A 21,685-nucleotide genomic window follows, 5' to 3' on the forward strand; every position below is an offset into this window, starting at 1 on the left:
GCATTCATTTCGTTTGGACTTGTAATGACAGGTATTTCAATACCAGGTGGAGCAGTTACTTCAAGTTGCAGAGCACAGGGAGGGAGGGGAAGATGAAGAAAGAGGGAGAGAGTAATGACCATGGAAGGGAAAGTGATATGTATCTGATTAAACGAAGCAGGTAACAAAGTACGAAACATTCAGGAGACGCCTGGAGTCCGAAAGACTCAAATCTACGAGACTTTGAAAAACAAGGAAGCGATTCTCACTCAGTCCGATTCTGGCAATTTCCATGCTCAGAGTGAATTGCTTGTGGCTCGAGTAAATGAACATTTCCTAGAATGGTTTGATTGTTATTATGTTAAAAACTTTCCGCAAACTGGACCGCTAATAAGAGTCGGAGAGCCGCCCTCTGGAGCCAGGCCTGGAGGTGGGGCTCGATGGCGAGCGCCTGGTAGCCGGGCTTGCACCCATCGGGCCCGGCCGGGCTCAGCCCGAAGAAGCAATGTGGGTTTCCCTCCTCATGGGCTCACCACCCATGGGATGGGCCAAAGGGGTCGGGTACAGTGTTAGCTGGGCAGCAGCCAAAGGCAGGGACCCTGGCGGTCCGATCCTCGGCTGCAGAAGCTAGCTCTATGGACGTGGAATGTCACCTCTATTGCAGGGATGGAGCCCGAGCTGGTGTGCGAGGTAGAGAAGTTCCGACTGGATATACAGTAAATATTCCCATCCCCGGAATTCTATGGAAAGGAATATCCTCCACCCGGAATAAAAACCTATGCATGAACATTTTGACTATGATATTACGTAGCGGAGGACGTGGAATGTCACCTCTATTGCAGGGATGGAGCCCGAGCTGGTGTGGGAAGTAGAGAAGTTCCGACTGGATATACAGTAAATATTCCCATCCCCGGAATTCTATGGAAAGGAATATCCTCCACCCGGAATAAAAACCTATGCATGAACATTTTGACTACGATATTACGTGTTACCGGAACTTGCATAAGCAGAAATTCCACTACCCGTAACCCGGATGGAGGTGTAATGCCGCGGGAGCTTAAATACACGCAACGCCCACCCGATGCGACGGAAAAGACACAACGCTGAAACAAGTTTTTACTTCGCGTTTTTCAATCATTAGATTAAACGACGACGTGGAAGTGAGTTTTTATTGCCGTCCGTTTTACTGTAATTGTGAATGATTTTAACTTTATTCACTTACGTCCTGGAGAACGCGGCACCAGCTTAAAAGCAGCACCCACTCGACATGACCGAAGGAACGTGTTCGCTTCGCCATTTTCATTCGTCAGATTCGAAACGAAGACGTGTAAGCGACTTTTTAATGGCGTGCGTTTTACTGTAATTGCGGAAGATTTTAACTATTCACTTACGTTGTGTAGATCATCACAAACGTAGAAGAACTGTAACGACTGGAGCAGAGCGAGTGAAATGCATCCGTTTTCGCGACGCTGGACACAGAGTTAAAAAGATCCAAACATTGTCATAAACCAAAGAATACATCCAACAAAACAACCCAAAATACATTTTTTAGAATATAAATAATAAGAAAGAAATAAACATTAAAATACTGTACGTATTTTACTGTTGTGATTTTTTTGGGATACACCTGTATTGCAGTTTTTGTTATATAAACCGTTTTTGGACAGTATATTTTTGTATTTTATTGATTGTGTTGTTACACATGCATTTTTGTCAACATATTTGCAGCTTCATAAAGGACATGTACCATGCTCATTTCCCAAATGAGGAATTTCTGTTATCAGGACAAATTGGACTGCGCAAACACAAGACCGTACTAGAGAATATTTACTGTAGTCGGACTTGCCTCCACACATAGCCTGGGTTATGGTACCAGTTCTCTCGAGAGGGGTTGGACAAGGGGTGGGCAAACTACGGCTCGCGGGCCGGTTCCGACCCATTGGTCTTTTTAATCCGGCCCGCCGAAGGTTGGTACACAATTAAGGTTCGATGTCAATGATTGCATTCATTTAATGTGGACTTGTAATGACAGGCATTTCAACGCCAGGTGGCGCAGTTACTTGAAGTTGCAGAGCACAGGGAGGGAGGTGGAGATGACACGGAAGCCCGCAGTAGCGCCAACTCAAGCAACTCCCGCTCAATACGACGGAATAAGTGTGTCCGGCTGTCTACGCCGCTATTTCATTGTCATTGGATCCAAAACAGCGACATGCAAGAGACTCTTTATTGCAGTGAGTTTTACTGGAATTGCGAATATTTTTACGTCCTGTAGGCATCCAAATGAAGAGGAACGGTAATGGCCGTGGAAGAGAAAGTGAAGTGTATCTGATTAAACGAAGCACGTTACAAAGTACGAAACATTCAGGAGACGTTTGGAGTCGGAAAGTCTCAAATCTACGAGACTTTGAAAAATGAGGAAGCGATTCTTGTTCAGTCCAATTCTGGATATTTCCATGCTCAGAGTGAATTGCTTGTGGCTCGACGGATAGTCGAGTAAATACACGTTTCCTAGTATGGCTTGACTGTTATCGTGCTAAAAACTTTCCACTAACTGGACCGCTAATAAGAGAGAAAGCATATTCCATAACACTATGGGCATCGAAGACTTCGAAGCGTCCCGTGGCTGGCATCAAAAATTCATTGCACGACATCAGCTGAGCAACACTGTCTTGTGTGATGATCGAGGAGAAGTCAAGTTTGAGACAGTTAGTGAGTGGAAAGAAACCTCCAGGTCTTTTACTCGTGTCATTTTGTAGCAAATAGTCCTAACTTTGTTATATTTTGTCACCTACCTGTACTGTATGCTGCAGTTTTGGGGCAATATATTGTTGCACTTACTTGCTTGTGTTGTCACACATGTATGTTGTTAACATACTTGGACGTTCATACAGGACATATACCACAGTTGTTTCACTGTTCTCATTAAAAAAAATGGTCACACTTCAATGTTTTTGTTCTGTTGATGTTTGGGATGGACTGTCAACATATACAGTTTTTTATATGAACCAAATCTTGTGCTGACCCAGCCCACCTGTCAAATTTAGAAATCAATGTGGCCCCCGAGCCATAAAGTTTGCCCACCCCTGGGTTGGACTCTCTTCCACTCTGGAGTTGCTCATATGAGCAGCACAGAGCAGGTGCGGGCATACTCATTGCCCCCCGGCTCAGTGCCAGTACATTGGGGTTCACACCGGTAGAGAAGAGGGTTGCCTCCCTCCGCCTTCGGGTGGCGGGACGGCTCCGGACCATTGTTTGTGTATATGCACCAAACAGCAGCTCAGCATACCCACCTTTTTGGAGTCCTTGGAGGGTTTCTAGAGAGTATTCCAGCTGGGGACTCCCTTGTTCTGCTGGGGGACATCAATGCTCCCGTGGGCAATGACAGTGAGACCTGGAAGGGCGTGATTGTGAGGAACGGCCCCCCCGATTAGAACTCGAGTGGTGTTTTGTTATTGGACTTCTGTGCTCGTCACGGATTGTGCATAACGAACACCTTGTTCAAACATAAGGGTGTCCATATGTGCACTTGGCACCAGGACACCCTAGGCCGCCGTTCGATGATTGACTTTGTGGTTGTATCATCGGATTTGTGGCCGCATGTTTTGGACACTTGGGTGAAGAGAGGGGCGGAGCTGTCAACTGATCACCACCTGGTGGTGAGTAGGCTCCTATGGTGGGGGAGGATGCCGGTCCGTCCTAGCAGAACCAAACGTATTGTGAGGGTTTGTTGGGAGCGTCTGGCGGAATCCCCTGTCAGAAAGAGTTTCAACTCCCATCTCCGGCAGAGCTTTTCCCATGTCCCGGGGGATGCGGGGCACATTGAGTCCAAATGGACCATGTTCCGCGCCTTTATTGTTGAGGCGGCCAATCTGAGTTGTGGCCGTAAGGTGGTTGGTGCCTGTCGTGGTGGCAACCCCCGTACTCGCTGCTGGACACCAGCAGTAAGGGATGCCGTCAAGCTGAAGAAGGAGTCCTATCGGGCCTTTATGGCCTGTGGGACCCTCGAGGCAGCTGACAGGTATCGACTGGCTAAGCAGAACGCAAGTTCGGTTGTCGCCGAAGCAAAAACTCGGGAATGGGAAGAGTTCGGTGAGGCCATTGAAGCCGACTTCCGGACGGCTTCGAGGAAATTCTGGTCCACCATCCGACGTCTCAGGAGGGTAAAGCAGTGCACCACTAACACTCTGTGCAGCGGGGATGGGGCGCTGCTGACTTCGACTCGGGACGTTGTGAACCGGAGGGCAGAGTACTTCGAAGACCTCCTCAACTCCACCAACACGCCAGAGGAAGCAGAGTCTGAGGACCATGAGGTATCTCTGTGGTTGAAGTCACCGATGTGGTTTAAAAAGCTCGGTGGGCAAGGCCCCAGGGGTGGATGAGATCCGCCCCGGAATTCCTCAAAGCTCTGGATGCTGTGGGGCTGTCCTGGTTGACACGCCTCTGCAGCATCGCATGGTCATCAGGGAGATGGTCTCTGGATTGGCAGACCGGGGTGGTAGTCCCTTTTTTTAAAAGGGGGACCAGAGGGTGTGTTCCAACTACAGAGGGATCACACTCCTCAGCCTCCCTAGTAATGTCTATTCAGGGGTGCTGGAGAGGAGGGTCCGTCAGGAAGTCGAGCCTCAGATTGAGGAGAAGCAGTGTGGTTTTCGTCCCGGCGGTGGAACTGTGGACCAGCTCTACACCCTTAGCAGGGTCCTCGAGGGTACGTGGGAACTTGCCCAACCAGTCTACCTGTGACAGTGTCCCTCGGGGAGTTCTGTGGAGGGTGTTTCGGGAGTATAGTGAACCGAGCCCCCTGATACGGGCTGTTCGGTCCCTATACTGCTGATGTCAGAATTTAGTTCGCATTGCCGGCAAGTCTGAATCGTTTCCAGTGAGGGTTGAACTCCGCCAAGGCTGCCCTTTGTTGCTGATTCTGTTCATATCCTTTATGGACAGAATTTCTAGGCGTACCCGAAGCGTTGAGGGGGTCCGTTTTGGTGGCCTCAGTCTTGCATCTCTGCTTTTTGCAGATGATGTGGTACTGTTGGCTCCTTCAAGCAGGGCTCTCCAACTCTCACTGGAGCGTTTCGCAGCCGAGTGTGAAGCGGTTGGGATGAAGATCAGCACCTCCAAATCTGAAACTATGGTCCTCAGTCGGAAAAGGGTGGAGTGCCCTCTCTGGGTCGGGGAGGAGATCTTGCCCCAAGTGGGAGAGTTTAAGTATCTTGGGTTCTTGTTCACGAGTGAGGGCAGAAGGGAGCGAGAGATCGACAGGCGGATCGGTGCAGCGTCTGCTGTGATGCGGACGTTATATCGGTCTGTTGTGGTAAAAAAGGAGCTGAGCCAAAGGGCAAAGCTCTCAATTTACCAGTCGATCTACGTCCCAACCCTCATCTATGGTCACGAGCTATTGGTCGTGACGAAAGAACGAGATCCCGGATACAAGCGGCCGAAATGAGTTTTCTCCGCAGGGTGTCCGGGCTCTCCCTTAGAGATAAGGTGAGAAGCTCGGTCATCCGGGAGGGGCTCAGATTCGAGACGCTTCTCCTCCACATCGAGTGGAGCCAGATGAGGTGGCTCGGGCATCTGATTCAGATGCCTCTTGGACGCCTCCCTGGTGAGGTGTTCCGGGCATGTCCCGCTGGCAGGAGACCCTGCGGACCACCCATGACACGCTGGAGAGACTGTCACCCAGCTGGCCTGGGAACGCCTAGGGATCCGCCAGGAAGAGCTTGAAGAAGTGGCCAGGGAGAGGGAAGTCAGGGCTTCCCTCCTAAAGCTGCTGCCCCCGCAACCCGACCCCCGGATAAGCGGTGGAAAATGGCTGGATAACCAATGAAATATCAGACTAATCAAGCCGAGAATTGCAGCGTACATACCGTGCATGTTAGAGCTGAATGAAATTGTTACAGTATTCCTATTCCACTGACCACCTCTGTTATTCAACTTTCAGTGTCCTGAATGATTCACCAGTTTTATGCAGCGATAACACAAGATTTATTTGTTTATGTTTTCGTACTTTGCCAGCGTCTGTGTGTGATGAGGCAGCAGAGGGCAAGAGGAAAGGTCATCCTAAAGCAGATGAGCAGGAACTGAGAAGCATCCCTGTGAGTAGCCCTCTTTGAACTAAGTGAGGGTTTGTAGTGGTTGTCATTTGTTTGCTCAATGTGGCTGCCTTATATGAATTTGTATCATATACAATGTAGCGCCAAACATCTTGCATTTATTCATTTCTTCTCCTCTCATCAAACAGGCCCACTTGATCGTCCAATGGAAGGAAGAGTTTAAGCGTCGCTCCAGAGTTAAATGTCCGTGTTCAGGGTGCTGGTTAGAGTTTCCCAGCATATATGGTGTAAAGTACCACTATCAGCGATGCCAGGGGGTGAGCCTCTCTCCTCTCTCCACCTACATAGTAATATTCGATGAGCACTCTACTCCACATTCACAGCAGACTGACACTGATCACGTTTGCGCAAAGAAAAGCTGTTAGATGTGCATTCTCTAAATTCCCTGTCTTTGTGTCTGTGGCTGTGTGTGTATATATATATATGTTTTATTTATTCATTCATTCATTCATTCCAGACCACAGTAGCTGAGAAGAAGAGTCACGGCTGTCCGTATTGTGATGCAGCGTTTGCAACAAAGGTACGCCTACAGAAGCACATGCTTTGGAACCACCCAGACAGGGTTAGTTTAGAGTCAAAGGATGAGCAACTTGATAAGCTTCAGAAACCCCCTGTCAAGTTCAACACCCTAAAAAGGTAAACAACTACAGCTCAAATTGTCAAGTGAAATTGTATTTGTTATGCCATACTGTATTGCTGACTTTCCTTGGTGTGTTAATTCAGGCCCCTGGATAACAACACTCCATCCCCAGTGTTCTTCAAAGTGAAAAAAAACTTCGAGGTGTCTAGCCCCTCTCACAATGGAGAGCTGACCCACCAGAGGAGTGAGAGGAAACAGCACAGCCAACCGTCAGTGCAGAGTCACCAGTCCCAGTCAGCCCAGCCTCAGTTTGAGCAATCGCAGTCACAAAGCACATCCTCTGATGCAGGGTGTAGTGAAAGCGAATGTGGCAGCCTACCGCCGTCTTACCCTGATAAAGACCCAGAACGAATGAAACACAGTAAGATGAAAGTGTTTCAATATTCACTGCATGCTTATACTGTAAGTGCTTGACCTTTTTTGCCTCTTCCTTTATGTGATTTCTTGAGCAAGGACGGAAGCAGAAAACACCGAAGAAGTTCACTGGAGAGCAGCCTTCGATCTCCGGAACATTTGGATTGAAAGGTATCGACAAAAATATCGATCTCAACTCTGTTCCAGATATATGAAGAGCTGACTTCCAAACTACCGCATATTTGTGTGGTGCAGGTATGACAAAAGTGGAGGAGAAGCTCAAGGCAAGCCGCGCGAAGAGGCCGGACGGGAATGGATTTAGCGAGTTGCCTCACAGAAGACCAACTTCGAATCAACACTTCGCTAAACACGCAGCCAGCACCAGTTCAGGTGAAGGATTTATTTTGTCTAACTTTTTCCAAAGACGGGGTTTATCTTTGCCAAAATTTCTTGAAACTGTTTGTACTTTGAAATCTGATTCATTTTGAATCTGAAACTTTTGAATCACTTTAACACAAACCACAGCCACAACAAACTCAGTAAGCATAGCTTATACTTTCATTCATTCATTCATCTTCCGAGCCGCTTGATCCTCACTAGGGTCGCGGGGGGTGCTGGAGCCCATCCCAGCTGTCTTCGGGCAATAGGCGGGGGACACCCTCAATCGGTTGCAATTCTTATTTTAAATATCTCTATTAAGTTCACGAGTGCAACATGATTATGTAATCTTTATTCATATTAAATATTGTATTTACTCTTGCCTGCTTGCTGCCCATGCAAAAATAAAATGTAAGCCCAGTTTCTTGCAAAAGAAAAATGGGATCTTGTTTGTAACCAGTAGGAGGCAGCGAGGCACTTTTTGTAACAAAGCTGCTATTGTTCAAAAGTACAATGTCTAGAAAGCAATAAATAGAAACTGACACACAACAGCAAAATGTGCATTATCATTAGTCAGGAAACCAGAGTCTTACTGACACAAAGCATACCTCAGCACGTGAGGAATGAAAGTCATCCAAAAGCAACAGTAACAAAAGCTACAAAGTGACAAATCCTCAGCTTCATACGACAAATATTTGATTTGCTCACTCACAGCGAAATATAATGGGGTTTTTTTCTAGATACAGTTCCTGACATTCAGTGGCAGAAGGCAATTTCAGAGCGAGGTGAAGTGGTGTGCCCCACCTGTTCCATCGTCACTCGGAAAACACTCCACGGCCTGAAGAAACACATGGAGATTTGCCAGAAGGTCAGAAGACGGAGGGAGGGATTTGTAACTCCATTTGCAGAATATTTGCAGCTTAGAAGCAATTACATTGCATCAAAATTTAAAAAGCATACGGGGGGAACACTGCTTTTGTGATATCGCAATATTCAATACCCATTTTACATATGTTTTTCATGCTGCTGTACTTTTAAAATGCATCCAAAATTTCTGTCTAAAAGCTGACGCTAGTTACATACTTTCGTTTTGTTATGCAAACTATCTCACCATGGATCAGCGAACAGATCTGTGTTGTGCCCAACTCATTGCAGTAGTTGTACTGAGGTTTTTATACTCTTAATTACACCTCAGAATGATTTAAATGTTACTCTTGGCTATAAACGTTCCAAAATCCCGACATAAAATTAAATGTCTGTTCCCTAGGTCAGCCGATAGAAAGCTGTTGTATGTGCTGGTGGAAGTTCTGCCTACACACACACACACACTTCTTTCAATTACAATTCTAACGATGGCCAACTACATTTCTAATTAACGTGGATAAAAAGACAAGTTTCCCTGGCTAGTTTGTGTGTGTGTGTGTGTGTGTGTGTGTGTGTGTGTGTGTGTGTGTGTGTGCGTGTGTGTATCAAAACACCCAATTAAAAAATAGACAAAAGAAGAACATCTGAATAAAGTGTTATTTTGGAAGGAGACTCTTTTTCATACTTCCTCACTAAAAGTTAAAGTGCAAAAAGTTCTTATGTTTGTTTTGTGTGTTATTTCTTTCATAAGTATATATTCACTCATTTTTTATACTGTATTGTGTTTATTTTCAACCATGCACCAATTGAAATTCGACAATTAGGGGAAATGATTAAAAATGTGTGTGTGTATGTGTCTGTATGTGTATATAACTATGTACTGTATATATGCGTGTGTGTGGGTATAAAATGTACAGTATGTATATACAGCCATCTCGTTACCTCTGCGTCCCGCGTCGACGCATAATTTTCCCGCGGGACGCACAGTTCCAAATAATGTGTGTTTTTGGGACGCAAGGAAATTTCTGTCAAAAAATAATAATAAAAAACTACGGCAGGCCTGAGGAATTCACGGTAACGATCGTTACCGGTAGCGTTTCGTTTCCGTGACGTCATTTTAACGGTCCCGAAAAATCGTTTAACCATAAAAGTCACCCCACACAAGTTGACTGTACGCGATCAAATCTCTTCTGTGTGATCAACGTGATTGCACTGTGCCTCTACGTGTGTTTGTGGTGTGGTGTGTGCGTGTTTCTTCTAATTTACTTTCGTTTTGTTTTGTTTTCAGTGTTGGTGGGGGGTGCAACAGATAACGTTATGTGCGCATGCGGGTTACTATTTTAGTCCGCAAACTGAGGAATCGCGTCGATGAAAGTTTGAGATGGCAGCGAAAAAAACCCCCACCAAGGTCTACTAAGTATGACATTTAAGAAATGGGAACGCCAGTCAGATTTTTCGTATGAATCGTCCAAAGGTTGTATCACTAAACTCACCTGGGATGTATGCACAGAACACAAGAGCGAGATGTGACCCGTCACGATTACGAGGCAAGTTGGTCATTAGATCTATAGGCTAATCGCTATGAAAAATATTATGAAACAGTATTGGTTATTCTATAATTTACTGGTTGTAGCATGGTAACTTTAGGAATAAAACATTCGTCACAAGGTGTAGTAATGCTAATGTTAACTGTTGGTAGAACTAATGATGACGTGTGTTAGATTCTTTCGTCAAATTGATACATTACACATGCATCTCGTACCTGTATTAATGATTACCAGTAAATTAAACTTTGCAGTGTGAGATTGGAAAAAATACTCAGATTTTGTGGTATGCTGTATTCATGATGCCACATGAGTACAACATATTTTGATCCATTTATTTTTTTAATCAACCTGGAGTACACAGCTGCTGATGAAATGTTCATTGTTAATGCATAGTTTTCAAACATTTGCCCTTGAAACATTATACTTTTGAGTTTCAGAATTCTTGATAATTAATATCAGTCAAATTAGAAAAATGGGTTCCCATGATGAACGTTTACGGAACCCAAAATGAGTTACCGTGGTTTCCCATTGGGTAATCCAACGGAACCTAATAACGGTGACCGTGAATTTCAGAAATCCTCAGGCCTGTAACTGAATTAATTTAAAATTTTTAAGCATTTGTTTATAATTGTACAGATATGTTGTTGTTTGTGTTATTATCATATGCAACGGAATAAATAGACCCTTTCAGAATTCAAAATTTCTAAATGCATACCATTATGGACTCGCTGCGGGTAAACTGTAAAATTATCACTGTATATACTGTATGTATGTATATATACTGTATATATATCAAATGAGATCTTATTAGTATTGTTCTTTTGAAGGGCTCTTTTGGGATGAAAATCGATTTGTAGCTGTGAGAGAGCCATTTATTTTTTTGGGTGGGGGGGGGGCAACGTGTTATTATATTTTCTAACATTGAGGCAATCTAGCTAAGCCTACAAAATGTGACTTGCAATTGTCAAAAATAACACTTCTTTGGGGTAGAATTTATATATATGTTGGATAACCCGACAGAAGTAAAAGTCCTGGAAAACAATGTCAAGATAAGAGTGGGAACCTTGATTAAATACTGCTTTGCTGATAGCGTATATTCTTTTATTTGAAATCTCAATATGGGTGCTTCATTTTACCTTTGACCTCATGCAGCTCCAAGAGGCCCTCCGATGCCACCAGTGCCACAAACAGTTCAAATCCAAGGCAGGACTCAACTACCACACCATGGCAGAACACAACTCCAAGGTACACACCCATCACCACAAAAAGTCACTTCATTGCACTCAGCAACACTGGAGAATGCAGTCCATATTTTGAGGTTTTGTTTTATGCAATGACGTGGTGAGTCCATCCAATTGGACAATTTGTTACTTGACACCACTAGCAACTATGAAAGAGGGCAGATCGTAACTATTTATAGATTTATAGAATCCTCCACACACTGAAACCAGTGTCGCTTTCCTCTTAGTTTGGAATCCTGTAAATAAATGACACATTCACGGAGGCAACTACCATAAGCGATACTGCAGCTTATTTGTATGTTGCATTTTAATTAGTCACCACAGAGCCCCCTCGAGTTTTTATCTTAGGTTTCATTAGTGAACAGATGTCCCTCAAGTGCTGAATATTTTTCTACAGCTGTCTAAAGTCTGACAGCTGAGAGAGCATCTTAAAGATATTATCAGAGCACTCCTGCATTAGCGCTCTGGGGTTTGCTGAATAATTTAAATCAGTTTCAAAAAGTAGCATGAATGTTTCATGAATGTATGTGATGCAAACCTTGTGGCATGGTGCAGGTTTTTTGTGGGCACGGTTTATAATAATGCATGGCCTGCAAGACCATATCATTTGTGACATACATTGGATCCTCAAGTTTGGAATGGCGTAGTTTCCGACATGTTGGTTTACCCACTGAATTTTCAAAGAAAAATCACCTTGGTTAGCGCTCCGGTTTTGGTACAAGATCAATGTTGGTTTTGACCTAATGGTGTGAAAGCATGGTGTGATTTTTTTTTTAATCATAGCTATATCACAGGATTTTGCAGTGATTGTTTTACCACATAGACTGTTCCTGCAGAGTAATAAGCAGAAGTAATAATTAGAAGCCAGGACGAAAGAGCGCATCAAAGACGCACAGCCCTATTTTGCCCATGAAGTGTTTGCTTGATTGAAACCACAGCTGAGTTACAATCATATAAAAAGTTGTCATGTTGGGATACCTATATTAAAAAAAAAAAACGGATTATTATGACGATATGGATGCGTCCTTTTTTTTCTTCATAATGCATTGCCGAGGTATCGGATTGATACTCTCTATCGGCAGATACTTCGAAAACAAGGACTTGGGTGCAAACATAATTCGATCCTATATCTATAGTAAACAGTTCAGGTTGAAAATCCTGCCTTCGCTAAGTGTGAATCATTTTTGTTGTCATTGCGGTCACGTGGCAGATAGGACTGGGCAATTAATTGAACAGTAATCGGGCTTCTCCTGATTATAAACATGTTATCATCAAAGAAAAATGATCAGTGTGCCCAACTATTCTCTGGTTGTTCTTTCAAGTTATATTTAAAGCTGAAATGTTTTAACTCAATGAATAATGGCGTTCATTAATCATGATTTCACTATTAATTAAAATAAGTGTGATTATTAAAAGGTTAAAAGGGTGGAGTGCCCCCTATGGGTCGGGGGAGGAGATCTTGCCCCAAGTGGAGGAGTTCAAGTATCTTGGGGTCTTGTTCAAGAGTGGGGGCAGGATGGAGCGGGAGATCGACAGGCGAATCGGTGCAGCGTCTGCTGTGATACAGACGTTGTATCGGTCTGTCGTGGTGAAGAAGGAGCTGAGCCAAAGGGCGAAGCTCTCAATTTACCGGTCGATCTACGTTCCAACCCTCATCTATGGTCACCAGCTATGGGTCGTGACCGAAAGAACGAGATCCCGGTTACAAGCGGCCGAAATGAGTTTTCTCCGCAGGGTGTCCGGGCTCTCCCTTAGAGATAGGGTGAGAAGCTCGGTCATCCGGGAGGGGCTCAGAGTCGAGCCGCTTCTCTTCCACATCGAGAGGAGCCAGATGAGGTGGCTTGGGCATCCGATTCGGATGCCTCCTGAGCGCCTCCCTGGTGAGGTGTTCCGGCCATGTCCCACCGGGAGGAGACCCCGAGGAAGACCCAGGACACGCTGGAGAGACTATGTCACCCAGCTTGCCTGGGAACGACTCGGGATCCCCCGGGGAGAGCTGGAAGAAGTAGCTAGGGAGAGGGAAGTCTGGGCTTCCCTGCTAAAGCTGTTGCCCCCGCGACCCGGCCCCGGATAAGCGGTAAATGATGGATGGATGGAGTGTGATTATTATTTTATTCCCTAATTGCACAGCCCTAGTGGCAGAGATCGGTGCAGTGTGCAACAACACAGCATGTTGACCAAGTTTGACCTTGGTATTCCGTTGCCACTGTTATATTGTATGTCTGGTCTCTTATACGTTGTTTACTATGGAAGGGTTATGAATATGCGGTAAATATTATTTCATTAAAAGCCGTGTTTCTATCTTTTTGTGTAAGGTACGACTTCATGTGTTGTGTATCAGTCTTCTCAAATGTGTTCACATGAGAAGGAAAACACATGAAGGTCTCTCCAGTAGGATTCCCCCATTAAGTCTATACTCTCTCCATTCATCTGCATGTCTTCTCCATGGCAGCTCTGCCATCTGTTGTTCAGTTCTTGTTAACGCTCAGGTTTCATAGGTGTCGTAACCATGAAAAACAGTCTCACATGAAGCCATTTAATACATGCAAACTGTCAACACATGAAATGAAAACTACATTCCATGACTTTTTGAAAACACTTGGAGTGTGTGCGTGTGCGCGTGCGTGTGCGCGTGCGTGTGCGTGTGTGTGTGTGCCCCGCCCCCTCCAGTCCTCATGGAGTGAAGGTCAGTTGGATGACGAGTATGAGGAGAGAGAACGACTACGCCGAATTCTCAAACAGATGGGTCGAATCAAATGTCCGAGTGAGGTATGACATTGATTTTTGTTTCCCTCATTCTTTCCAGTGCCGAGTTTGCTGTGTCTCCTATTTCCAGATTTCACATCACGTTATGCTCCTTGTAATACAAGTTATGATTTTACCACACTTCTCTATTTTTCTTTCCTCCTTCCTGCCTTGTAGTACATGTTGTCCCAAATCATATCAACATTATCCTCTCATTAAATTCCATCAAAATGCCAATGCCAGTGGAATTGCGAGAGAAAACCAACAGCATGTTTTCATACTGAAAATTAAGATTATGAAACAATATTTTTCATACATCTTTCACGTTCCCCTGTTAATGTGCAGGGCTGTTCAGCTCACTTCTCCAGTCTAATGGGCTACCAGTACCACCAGAAGCGTTGTGGACGTGAGTTCTCTGATGTTGAGCAACCCATGTTTTTGTGCCAGCACTGTGGAAAAACATATCGCTCCAGGGCTGTCAGGGACAACCACGTACGCACTGAGCACTCCGTAATCATCACCTCTACTATGACAGCCCCCAACAAAGACAATCGGAACGACACCAACAGCAATGCTGGCAAAGAGAGAGTAATACTGCAAACATGACATGGATCTTTTGAAAGGAAATATCCTCGTTTACATCCTTTTACAGTAAGGACTCATTGTGCCCTACTGTTCCTCCAGGTCACCTTCGAGAGGTTTTCAGGAGGGAAGAGAGAGCAAAGCCAGCCCGAATGGCATATTAGAACACAGTTGGCCCGAGAGAAGGACAAGGTTAACGACAAAGACAGTCAAGTGAAGAGCAGAGTTAAGGAAAATTCAGCACAGAGTGAAAGCCTTCCAGAAGATTTTGAACGGACACCCAGTGGCAGAGTGAGGCGCCGCTCAGCTCAGGTGGCAGTGTTCCACCTTCAGGAGATAGCAGAAGATGAGCTCGCCAAAGACTGGGGCACCAAGCGTCGTATCAAGGATGACCTGGTGCCTGATAGCAAGAGGGTAAGGGAGACTGAGCAGATGCCTTATGTACACATGAGACACAAACAGATACCGTATTTATCGGACATTTTAGAGCTCTAATGGTGGCGAATTTCCAATCTTAAAATGTGAGATTGGACCAGCGCGAGGTAAACGACGTAGCTTCCAATAGATGTTGGGACCGAGCAAAAAAACAGGGAAAAAAAACTGAGGATGATGATGGCTGCATTGACTTGTTTACAGCTGTCAACCAAGAAAGCATTTAACATAATCATAACACAATCACCAGATATAAGATTGACCAGTAATGGTTATACTTTTTTTTGTTTTGTCTGTCGGAAGATGCCATCCTCTGCTCGAAGCAACCCCCATGTAGTTGCACAGCTAACAAATTCAAGCAAGACACATGGCACTACCCTATATGTTGTGTAGCATGATAGCACAAATCAATTAAATCAACATTTAGAGTAAACTGTTTAACATACAATGCTTCACAAAAAAATGTGCCTTTTCACCCGAGTGCATTATGTCTGAAAATATTTTAAAATAGACCCTTCCATTGATATTGCGACTCATAATACATGTGCCCAATGGTCCATAAAATACAGTACATAATGGAACTTCTCACACAAGAATGGGTGCCATTCATTAATACTTCAAGTTGTAAAAGGTGGTGGTCTTTTTTTGTGTACTATAGTGTACTATACTGGCCATGAACACAGTTAATTACCACTTTCTTGTGTACAGTTGAACTACACTCGCCCAGGCCTTCCCAGCTTCAGCAGGGAGCTTCTTGACAGCTGGAAGACTCAAGTCAAGGAAAATGGCTTCATCTGCTGCACCAACGAAGTAAGAATGTCTCCTTGTTTCATGAGTTGCAATATGACAGCAAATTTGTTTCTGTTATCAAATCAAACAAGTTCGAGCACAAAATTTGTGACAGTAATGCTGCTGTTCTTGGCGGACTGTTGAATTGTTGTTTTGTTTGTTTTTTCTCAGAACTGCGAGGCTGTCTATTCCAGTGTGTCTGGACTAAAAGCTCACCTTGCTAACTGTAGCCAGGTATAAGCACTCATCAGAGGCAAAACATCCCCTGACACTGCAGACACCATCGTACAGCTCACTCTGTTGAAGATTAAAATGCACTAATGTGATGGGAAATCGAGCAGAACTACCTCATCCTTAAGGAGAAAATACAGTTACAAGATGTAAAAGAAGTTCTTCCAAAAGCAATTTCCCAAAATTTCAATTTGTTTTACTGCTGATCTATTTTGGAAGTATTAATGTTGACGGTTATTGTGGTTCTTAAATTAAAAGAATAAACTTGATTAAGTCATAACCCATACTAATATACAATGTGCTAAAAGTAAAACACATGACTTCAAATAAGTAGAGTAGATCATCATTCACAGTCCATCCATCCATTCATCCATTATCCGATCCACTTATGCTCCCAAGGGACGCTGGTGTGCTGCAGCCTATCGCAGCAGTCTTCGGACAGTAGGCGGGGCCAGCCAATTGCAGCTTTCACAGTCTAGCACAGGGGTCGGCAACCCAAAATGTTGAAAGAGCCAAATAGGACAAAAAAAACAAAAAACATATATGTCTGGAGCCGCAATAAAATACAAGCCTTCTATAAAACTTACAATGAATGAAACACATGCTGTATGTACGTAGGAGACTGGACTGTCTCAGAATTGTTTATGTTATTCATTCCGTTGTTGTGTGTTCACAAATTATTTTGTAATTTTCTCACTTAATTTTTTTGTTTGGGTGCATTATTTTCACCTTTCTCAGTGTCAGTGAAGTGATCGTGAATTTCCGTTTTTTTGGAGGCTGTCTTTGAACGCTTCTCGAGTTGAACGAGAAGAGAGAAGGCACGGAGTCGGACATAGACATGTCTGTGTTTGTCGAGACTGTTATAAGCATAAATAACGTGTACGTTTTTAAAAAACAACACCACAGCTCTCCTTTTTCGGAGCTGCAACATGTATCGATATCTATTTGAGCAATATTAGCCTACTATCTAAATATTTTTCAATTTTCAAACAGAGCTTTTTTTTTACAAAGCTCCAGGGAGCCACTAGATGTCGCCAAAGAGCCGCGTGTTAGCGACCACTGGTCTAGCTCATTTCAAATCTACTCTGTCCCAGCCAAATTGTGCAGTTATTTGACTGGGTCAGTTATTTGGCTTGGGGTCGTGGAGCCCTTTTGTGTAGGTTGTGGACAGCGAGCAAAAATTAGCAGGGGGTTCCTCGGGTTACAATGGGACAGACATTTGACATTTCGCCAACAGTTCACCCACAGTTTTAGTGATTTTTCTTGTCACAAAGAAATTTTGAACATGTTCAAATTATTCTACCTCGGTTGAGACACTTTAATCTATGGTTTGCTGCATGCTGCCTAGTAGTCAAGTCTACTAGTCGCTTCAACCCCAAGTGCAGAACAGCCCTTGGATGCAGAATAGTCCATGCAAATACATCTCAGTTTAGTAGTGACAATGTGTCAGTTGGCATCCAATAGAGTCCTCTTAAAATATGGACCATCATGCTCTTTGACTGATATCCAACCTGGGCCAGATATCCTTCAAAAGCAATCTGGTCCTAAACAAAGTGATAATCCCCGACTGACCCTGAAGACCATTGCTTGAAAATGGTTACCTTTAAACATGAACACCCAAGGTCCTCCCTTCTTGATTCTCCCTGGGATTCCCCCTGGGATCACCCCCAAGACTATCCCACTGTGGTCAGAGTATAAGGGCTAACATCCAGGCAAAGATGTGATGTCCCAAAAAGGGAGACCACTGGTAAAATTAGGTAGCACCAAAATCTCTGGGAATCCCAGTGTTTTAAAGCACTGACAAAAAAAGAACAAAAAACATGCATGCTGAACAAAGGTAATATTTGTATTTGTATGTATGTTACAGGGAGGTGGAGAACTGGCAAAGTACACGTGTCTGATCTGTGAGAAGGCGTTTAATTCGGAGAGTGGCGTCAAGTACCACATAAGCAAGACACACTCACAGGTGGGTCAATGACGGTAATACCACTCGGACGTAAACTTTAAACCAACGGACAATTTCTGTCTAGTTTATTTTGTAATACCTTAAATATCCCATGTGGTTTAAAATGACAATTGTTTTAGTTGATTGTTGCCAATGTAGAGATTTTTCCCCACTATAGTACTGATTATAATCCAATCATTTACTGCTTCTGAAGAATATAAATTGTCAAGTGATGTACATTTTTATACGGATTGGTTTAGTTGGTATTTGTCTGTATACAAACATATGGTCTGCGGTTCTATTTAAAGTGTGAAAGTCTTTCTGTTGCACCGGTTCCTTCTCGAAAGCTTCTAATCAGCTCTAACCATGTTTGTATTGCTTCAGAATTGGTTCCGTGCGTCGGACGGTGAAGGGATTTCCAACAACAGGAATAAAGCACTGGACGACGGCATTAGGGAAGAGGTGAGGAACGGTGCCACAACTGGTAAAAAGAGGGGTCGCAAACCCAAAGAGCGTCCCCAGGTGGTTGCGCCTCTCCAAACCCAAATTGAAGCACCAAACCTCGATCAAAACTCGGCAATGGACTCGACCCAGTCCTCTGACTCAACGCAGTCCCCCACACATAGCCCTGACTTTACGGACATGACCGATCCAGACCCGAACCGACAGTTCAGTGGTTGCTCCGCACGACAAGGCAAACCGAAGAAGCTGTCATTGTCCGAGTAGCTCTGCTTTTTTGTCAACAAAGGAACCACAGAGGACGCCTGCTCCAGATGTGATTGAACTTTATGAGAACCGAGCACTGAGGGGAAAAAAAGAAAAGTTGCGGCTGCAGTTCAAAAACGTACACATGTAACATGACTGTTTCCATTGCAGTTATCTCCTTTTAAGGCACCTATTTCAGTTCCCACACTCAGCAGGATTTTCAGAAATGAAATCTACGACTTCCGCAATTGTTGACTTCCACAGTGAGGACATTTTCTCAGCAGAAAGGCCGTTGCTTCAGGTTAGGGGCGTGTCATTCGCTCAAAAAGACTCATGTTCACAGAATTCATTTTCCCTTAGCATGGTAACGTCATGTGCGTTCACATTTCTTTCACAGTTATACTCTGTACATAAGCACTTATCTTTATCGAGCTATATATTCCAATCAATGATGCCGTCACATTTATACATGTTACAAATGCGCCATTGATGATTTGTGTTCAAAAATGTTTTGCTTCATGTTGTTTTCAGTCTTTCGTGTTCAATGAAGCACATCACATCTAAGCTCAACTTTCTTTCCAAACATTTAGTTACCGGTACATTTTATCTGTGTACCACTTGAAGGGTATATCTGCTTTGAAACCCATCATTAAGTGTGCAAAAACAATTTACACAACTGACCTTAGTAAACAGAATCTCATAGGGACTTTTTTCTATAGAGTGTCAACATTTGAATCAATTTCAACAGAAAAGGAAGAAGCTTGAAATACTGTCACTAAAGCCAATTGTTTGACTGAAGGAATAATTCTTTTGAAGATCGTTGCACTGTTGCAGCACAATCAAGTAGGGTAAAAACAACTTGTTTTTGTTTTGAAGAAGCCATATTTTGGCGATTGCTTTATCGTAAAGAGGTGAGACGAGAATGAAAATACTATCTTTTGTAGAGGTTTAGGAAAGTGATCTTTTATCATTGCAAATCGTAATTCGCATATAATAATATATATGAACTTACACCTGGATGTTCAAAGATATTGCATTGCACTTTAACCCTCATTGTTCCCCTCTTGTGATTTTGCACGCCAAGATAGTACTTTAATATATAGTAGCTGTCACACAGGAACAGAAATACTTTATTCTCGGGACAGATTTTTAGATTCTATTTGCAGCGATAATGGACACCTTCGCATCCGCCATCAAGCATGACTGTAACGTTTGAACTCACCACACAAAGCCATACCTGCCACATCATGTAATGATAGTTTTCGACTTCTGTTTTAAAAGAACTATAAATCCAATCTTATCAAATCACATTGAAAAGTGTGCAATATCAGAGAATAATAGAGGAGATACTTGAATCCAATGTTTAAATGATGAAGTGAGCAAATGAGAAGTCCAGAAAAGTTGATGACGCTAAGATAGACCCCTTGACCACTTATTACTCGACCCTAAGCGATCTGTTAGAATTCAGCAGGTCTTCTGAAGCCCCACCAGTTTGCGCCTCATAATGTTGTTTAACACCGTCATTTCAATCAAGTCGCAATGCCACCTCCGATTTAAGAGCGCAATTAGAATATATATTAAGACTCATGAACTTTTTATAGTGTAAAAGCTCAGATGTTTCTCCCTTTGTAATCAAGGTGGAGTTGATTATGCATCTCTCTCTCTCTCTCTTTCTCTCTCTCTCGCTCTCTCGATGGGATGGACCACCTTCCTCTATCCAGGTTTAACTGGTAAAGATTTATGAGACAAGCACTGATTATTTCCATCAGAGTAATCAAGAATGTGTGTGTGTGTGTGTTTTGAACATTTAGCAACTTTATAATGACCGGGAAATCAAAAGTTTGTAATGCTCTCTGTTGTGTCACAGAATCAATTGCTTGTTTCACATGTCATTCTTAATGTCCCATTTTCCGGACAAACCTTGGTGTTCCCATATGATAGTTTCGCACCACTTTCACCTGGGTATTTTATATTTTATTACACCCTTTACTATCTGTCTTCCTATGATATGGAAAACGCATATCTATCCCGCAGTGTGTGCTAACCGCAACATGTTTAGAGAGTGGAGCAATACATCATGTTTAGCTGAGTTTGTGTGCTTGCTGATATTTTGGTATTGATGTCTTCTCACAATCGTACAGCTTTTCTCAATTACAGACTTATTGTTTGTTTGCTCTGACAGTGCTTTTTACCACATATATCGTAGGCTTATTTGTCTGCATACACTGTTATTTTGTCATTTATGTTTCCTCGAAGGAAGTTGTTTTGTTTTTTTTAAATCTATATATACACACAGTGACAAATACATAGGGATTGTCCTTTATTCTTATTCAATATGGGACAACAAATCATATGTATGTGTGTTTGTTTCTGTATTTAGTACACTTACTATACCATGAAATAGGCTTGAAATAGGAGTGTTGTTTGAGCTTTCTAGTAACCTGGACTGTGTGTGTGGTGTGACTTTTGTAGCCGGACAACAGCTGACTCAAGTGTCTTCCCTTTGTTGTTTCCTAAAACTGAGGCGAGTTCACGAAATCCAGTCAAGACCGTCTCAGAATTGTACACCTTTATTCAGATGACATTGGATGACTTTGTATGCTACCTACTGAAAACAGTGAAAGGCATCTGCCTATGGCGCAGGTGTCATTATCGTGGGTGAGAGTATAAGAGATGGTGTTGTAGCTCACAATGGTGATGTCGTAAAGATAGCTGAAATAAAGCTGTGTTGTATCTAACAGAGGAGGCTTTCTCCCTCCTGTGAATCTGGACTGTTAACAGTTTTCTCCCAAACGTATTGTATGAACTGTTCATTAACCTTCAACTAAATAATAAAGTTTTGTTGAAAAAAAAAGTAAAACAATATTTGGGATATTTGTCTAATTACTTTCCCATAGTATGTATTATGTGACACGCCCATGCACAATGCTTCTGTTCTCATCTTACGTACACCAAGGAATTTTATTAAGATGGAAAGCATCCATCCGTTTCCTACACCGCTTGTAAACATCCTCACATTCATACTTTCAGACAATTTTCTCCAAGAGTCTTCATTTGCCTAACATGGGGTTCCAGGAGATAAGCCACATAAGCACGGGGAGTACTGCATAAGCTAATTCTGGGGTTATTATAAGTGGCCAATC

The 21,685-nt window shown here is 43.3% G+C and overlaps 1 protein-coding gene across 4 annotated transcripts in view; it reads left to right on the plus strand.

Moving 5' to 3' along the window:
* Positions 1-21,396, plus strand: part of znf512b (zinc finger protein 512B) — a 74,552-nt gene extending 53,156 nt beyond the window's left edge. Inside the window, exons 3-17 of one of the 4 annotated variants that reach the window (XM_052056487.1) lie at positions 5,992-6,071; positions 6,218-6,346; positions 6,547-6,725; positions 6,813-7,090; positions 7,177-7,254; positions 7,339-7,473; positions 8,208-8,329; positions 11,025-11,117; positions 13,784-13,882; positions 14,204-14,446; positions 14,543-14,854; positions 15,581-15,682; positions 15,833-15,895; positions 17,760-17,858; positions 18,222-21,396. In XM_052056487.1, the coding sequence (XP_051912447.1) occupies positions 5,992-6,071; positions 6,218-6,346; positions 6,547-6,725; positions 6,813-7,090; positions 7,177-7,254; positions 7,339-7,473; positions 8,208-8,329; positions 11,025-11,117; positions 13,784-13,882; positions 14,204-14,446; positions 14,543-14,854; positions 15,581-15,682; positions 15,833-15,895; positions 17,760-17,858; positions 18,222-18,563 (2,354 nt within the window). In that variant the 3' untranslated portion in view covers positions 18,564-21,396. Of the gene's footprint in view, positions 1-5,991; positions 6,072-6,217; positions 6,347-6,546; positions 6,726-6,812; positions 7,091-7,176; positions 7,255-7,338; positions 7,474-8,201; positions 8,330-11,024; positions 11,118-13,783; positions 13,883-14,203; positions 14,447-14,542; positions 14,855-15,580; positions 15,683-15,832; positions 15,896-17,759; positions 17,859-18,221 lie in introns of all 4 variants that reach the window. The other 3 variants (XM_052056490.1, XM_052056472.1, XM_052056480.1) reach the window with 3 other exon arrangements.
* Positions 21,397-21,685: the final 289 nt, after the last annotated feature.

This window comes from Hippocampus zosterae, chromosome 2 (assembly GCF_025434085.1).
Source record: "Hippocampus zosterae strain Florida chromosome 2, ASM2543408v3, whole genome shotgun sequence".
Classification (NCBI taxonomy): domain Eukaryota; kingdom Metazoa; phylum Chordata; class Actinopteri; order Syngnathiformes; family Syngnathidae; genus Hippocampus; species Hippocampus zosterae.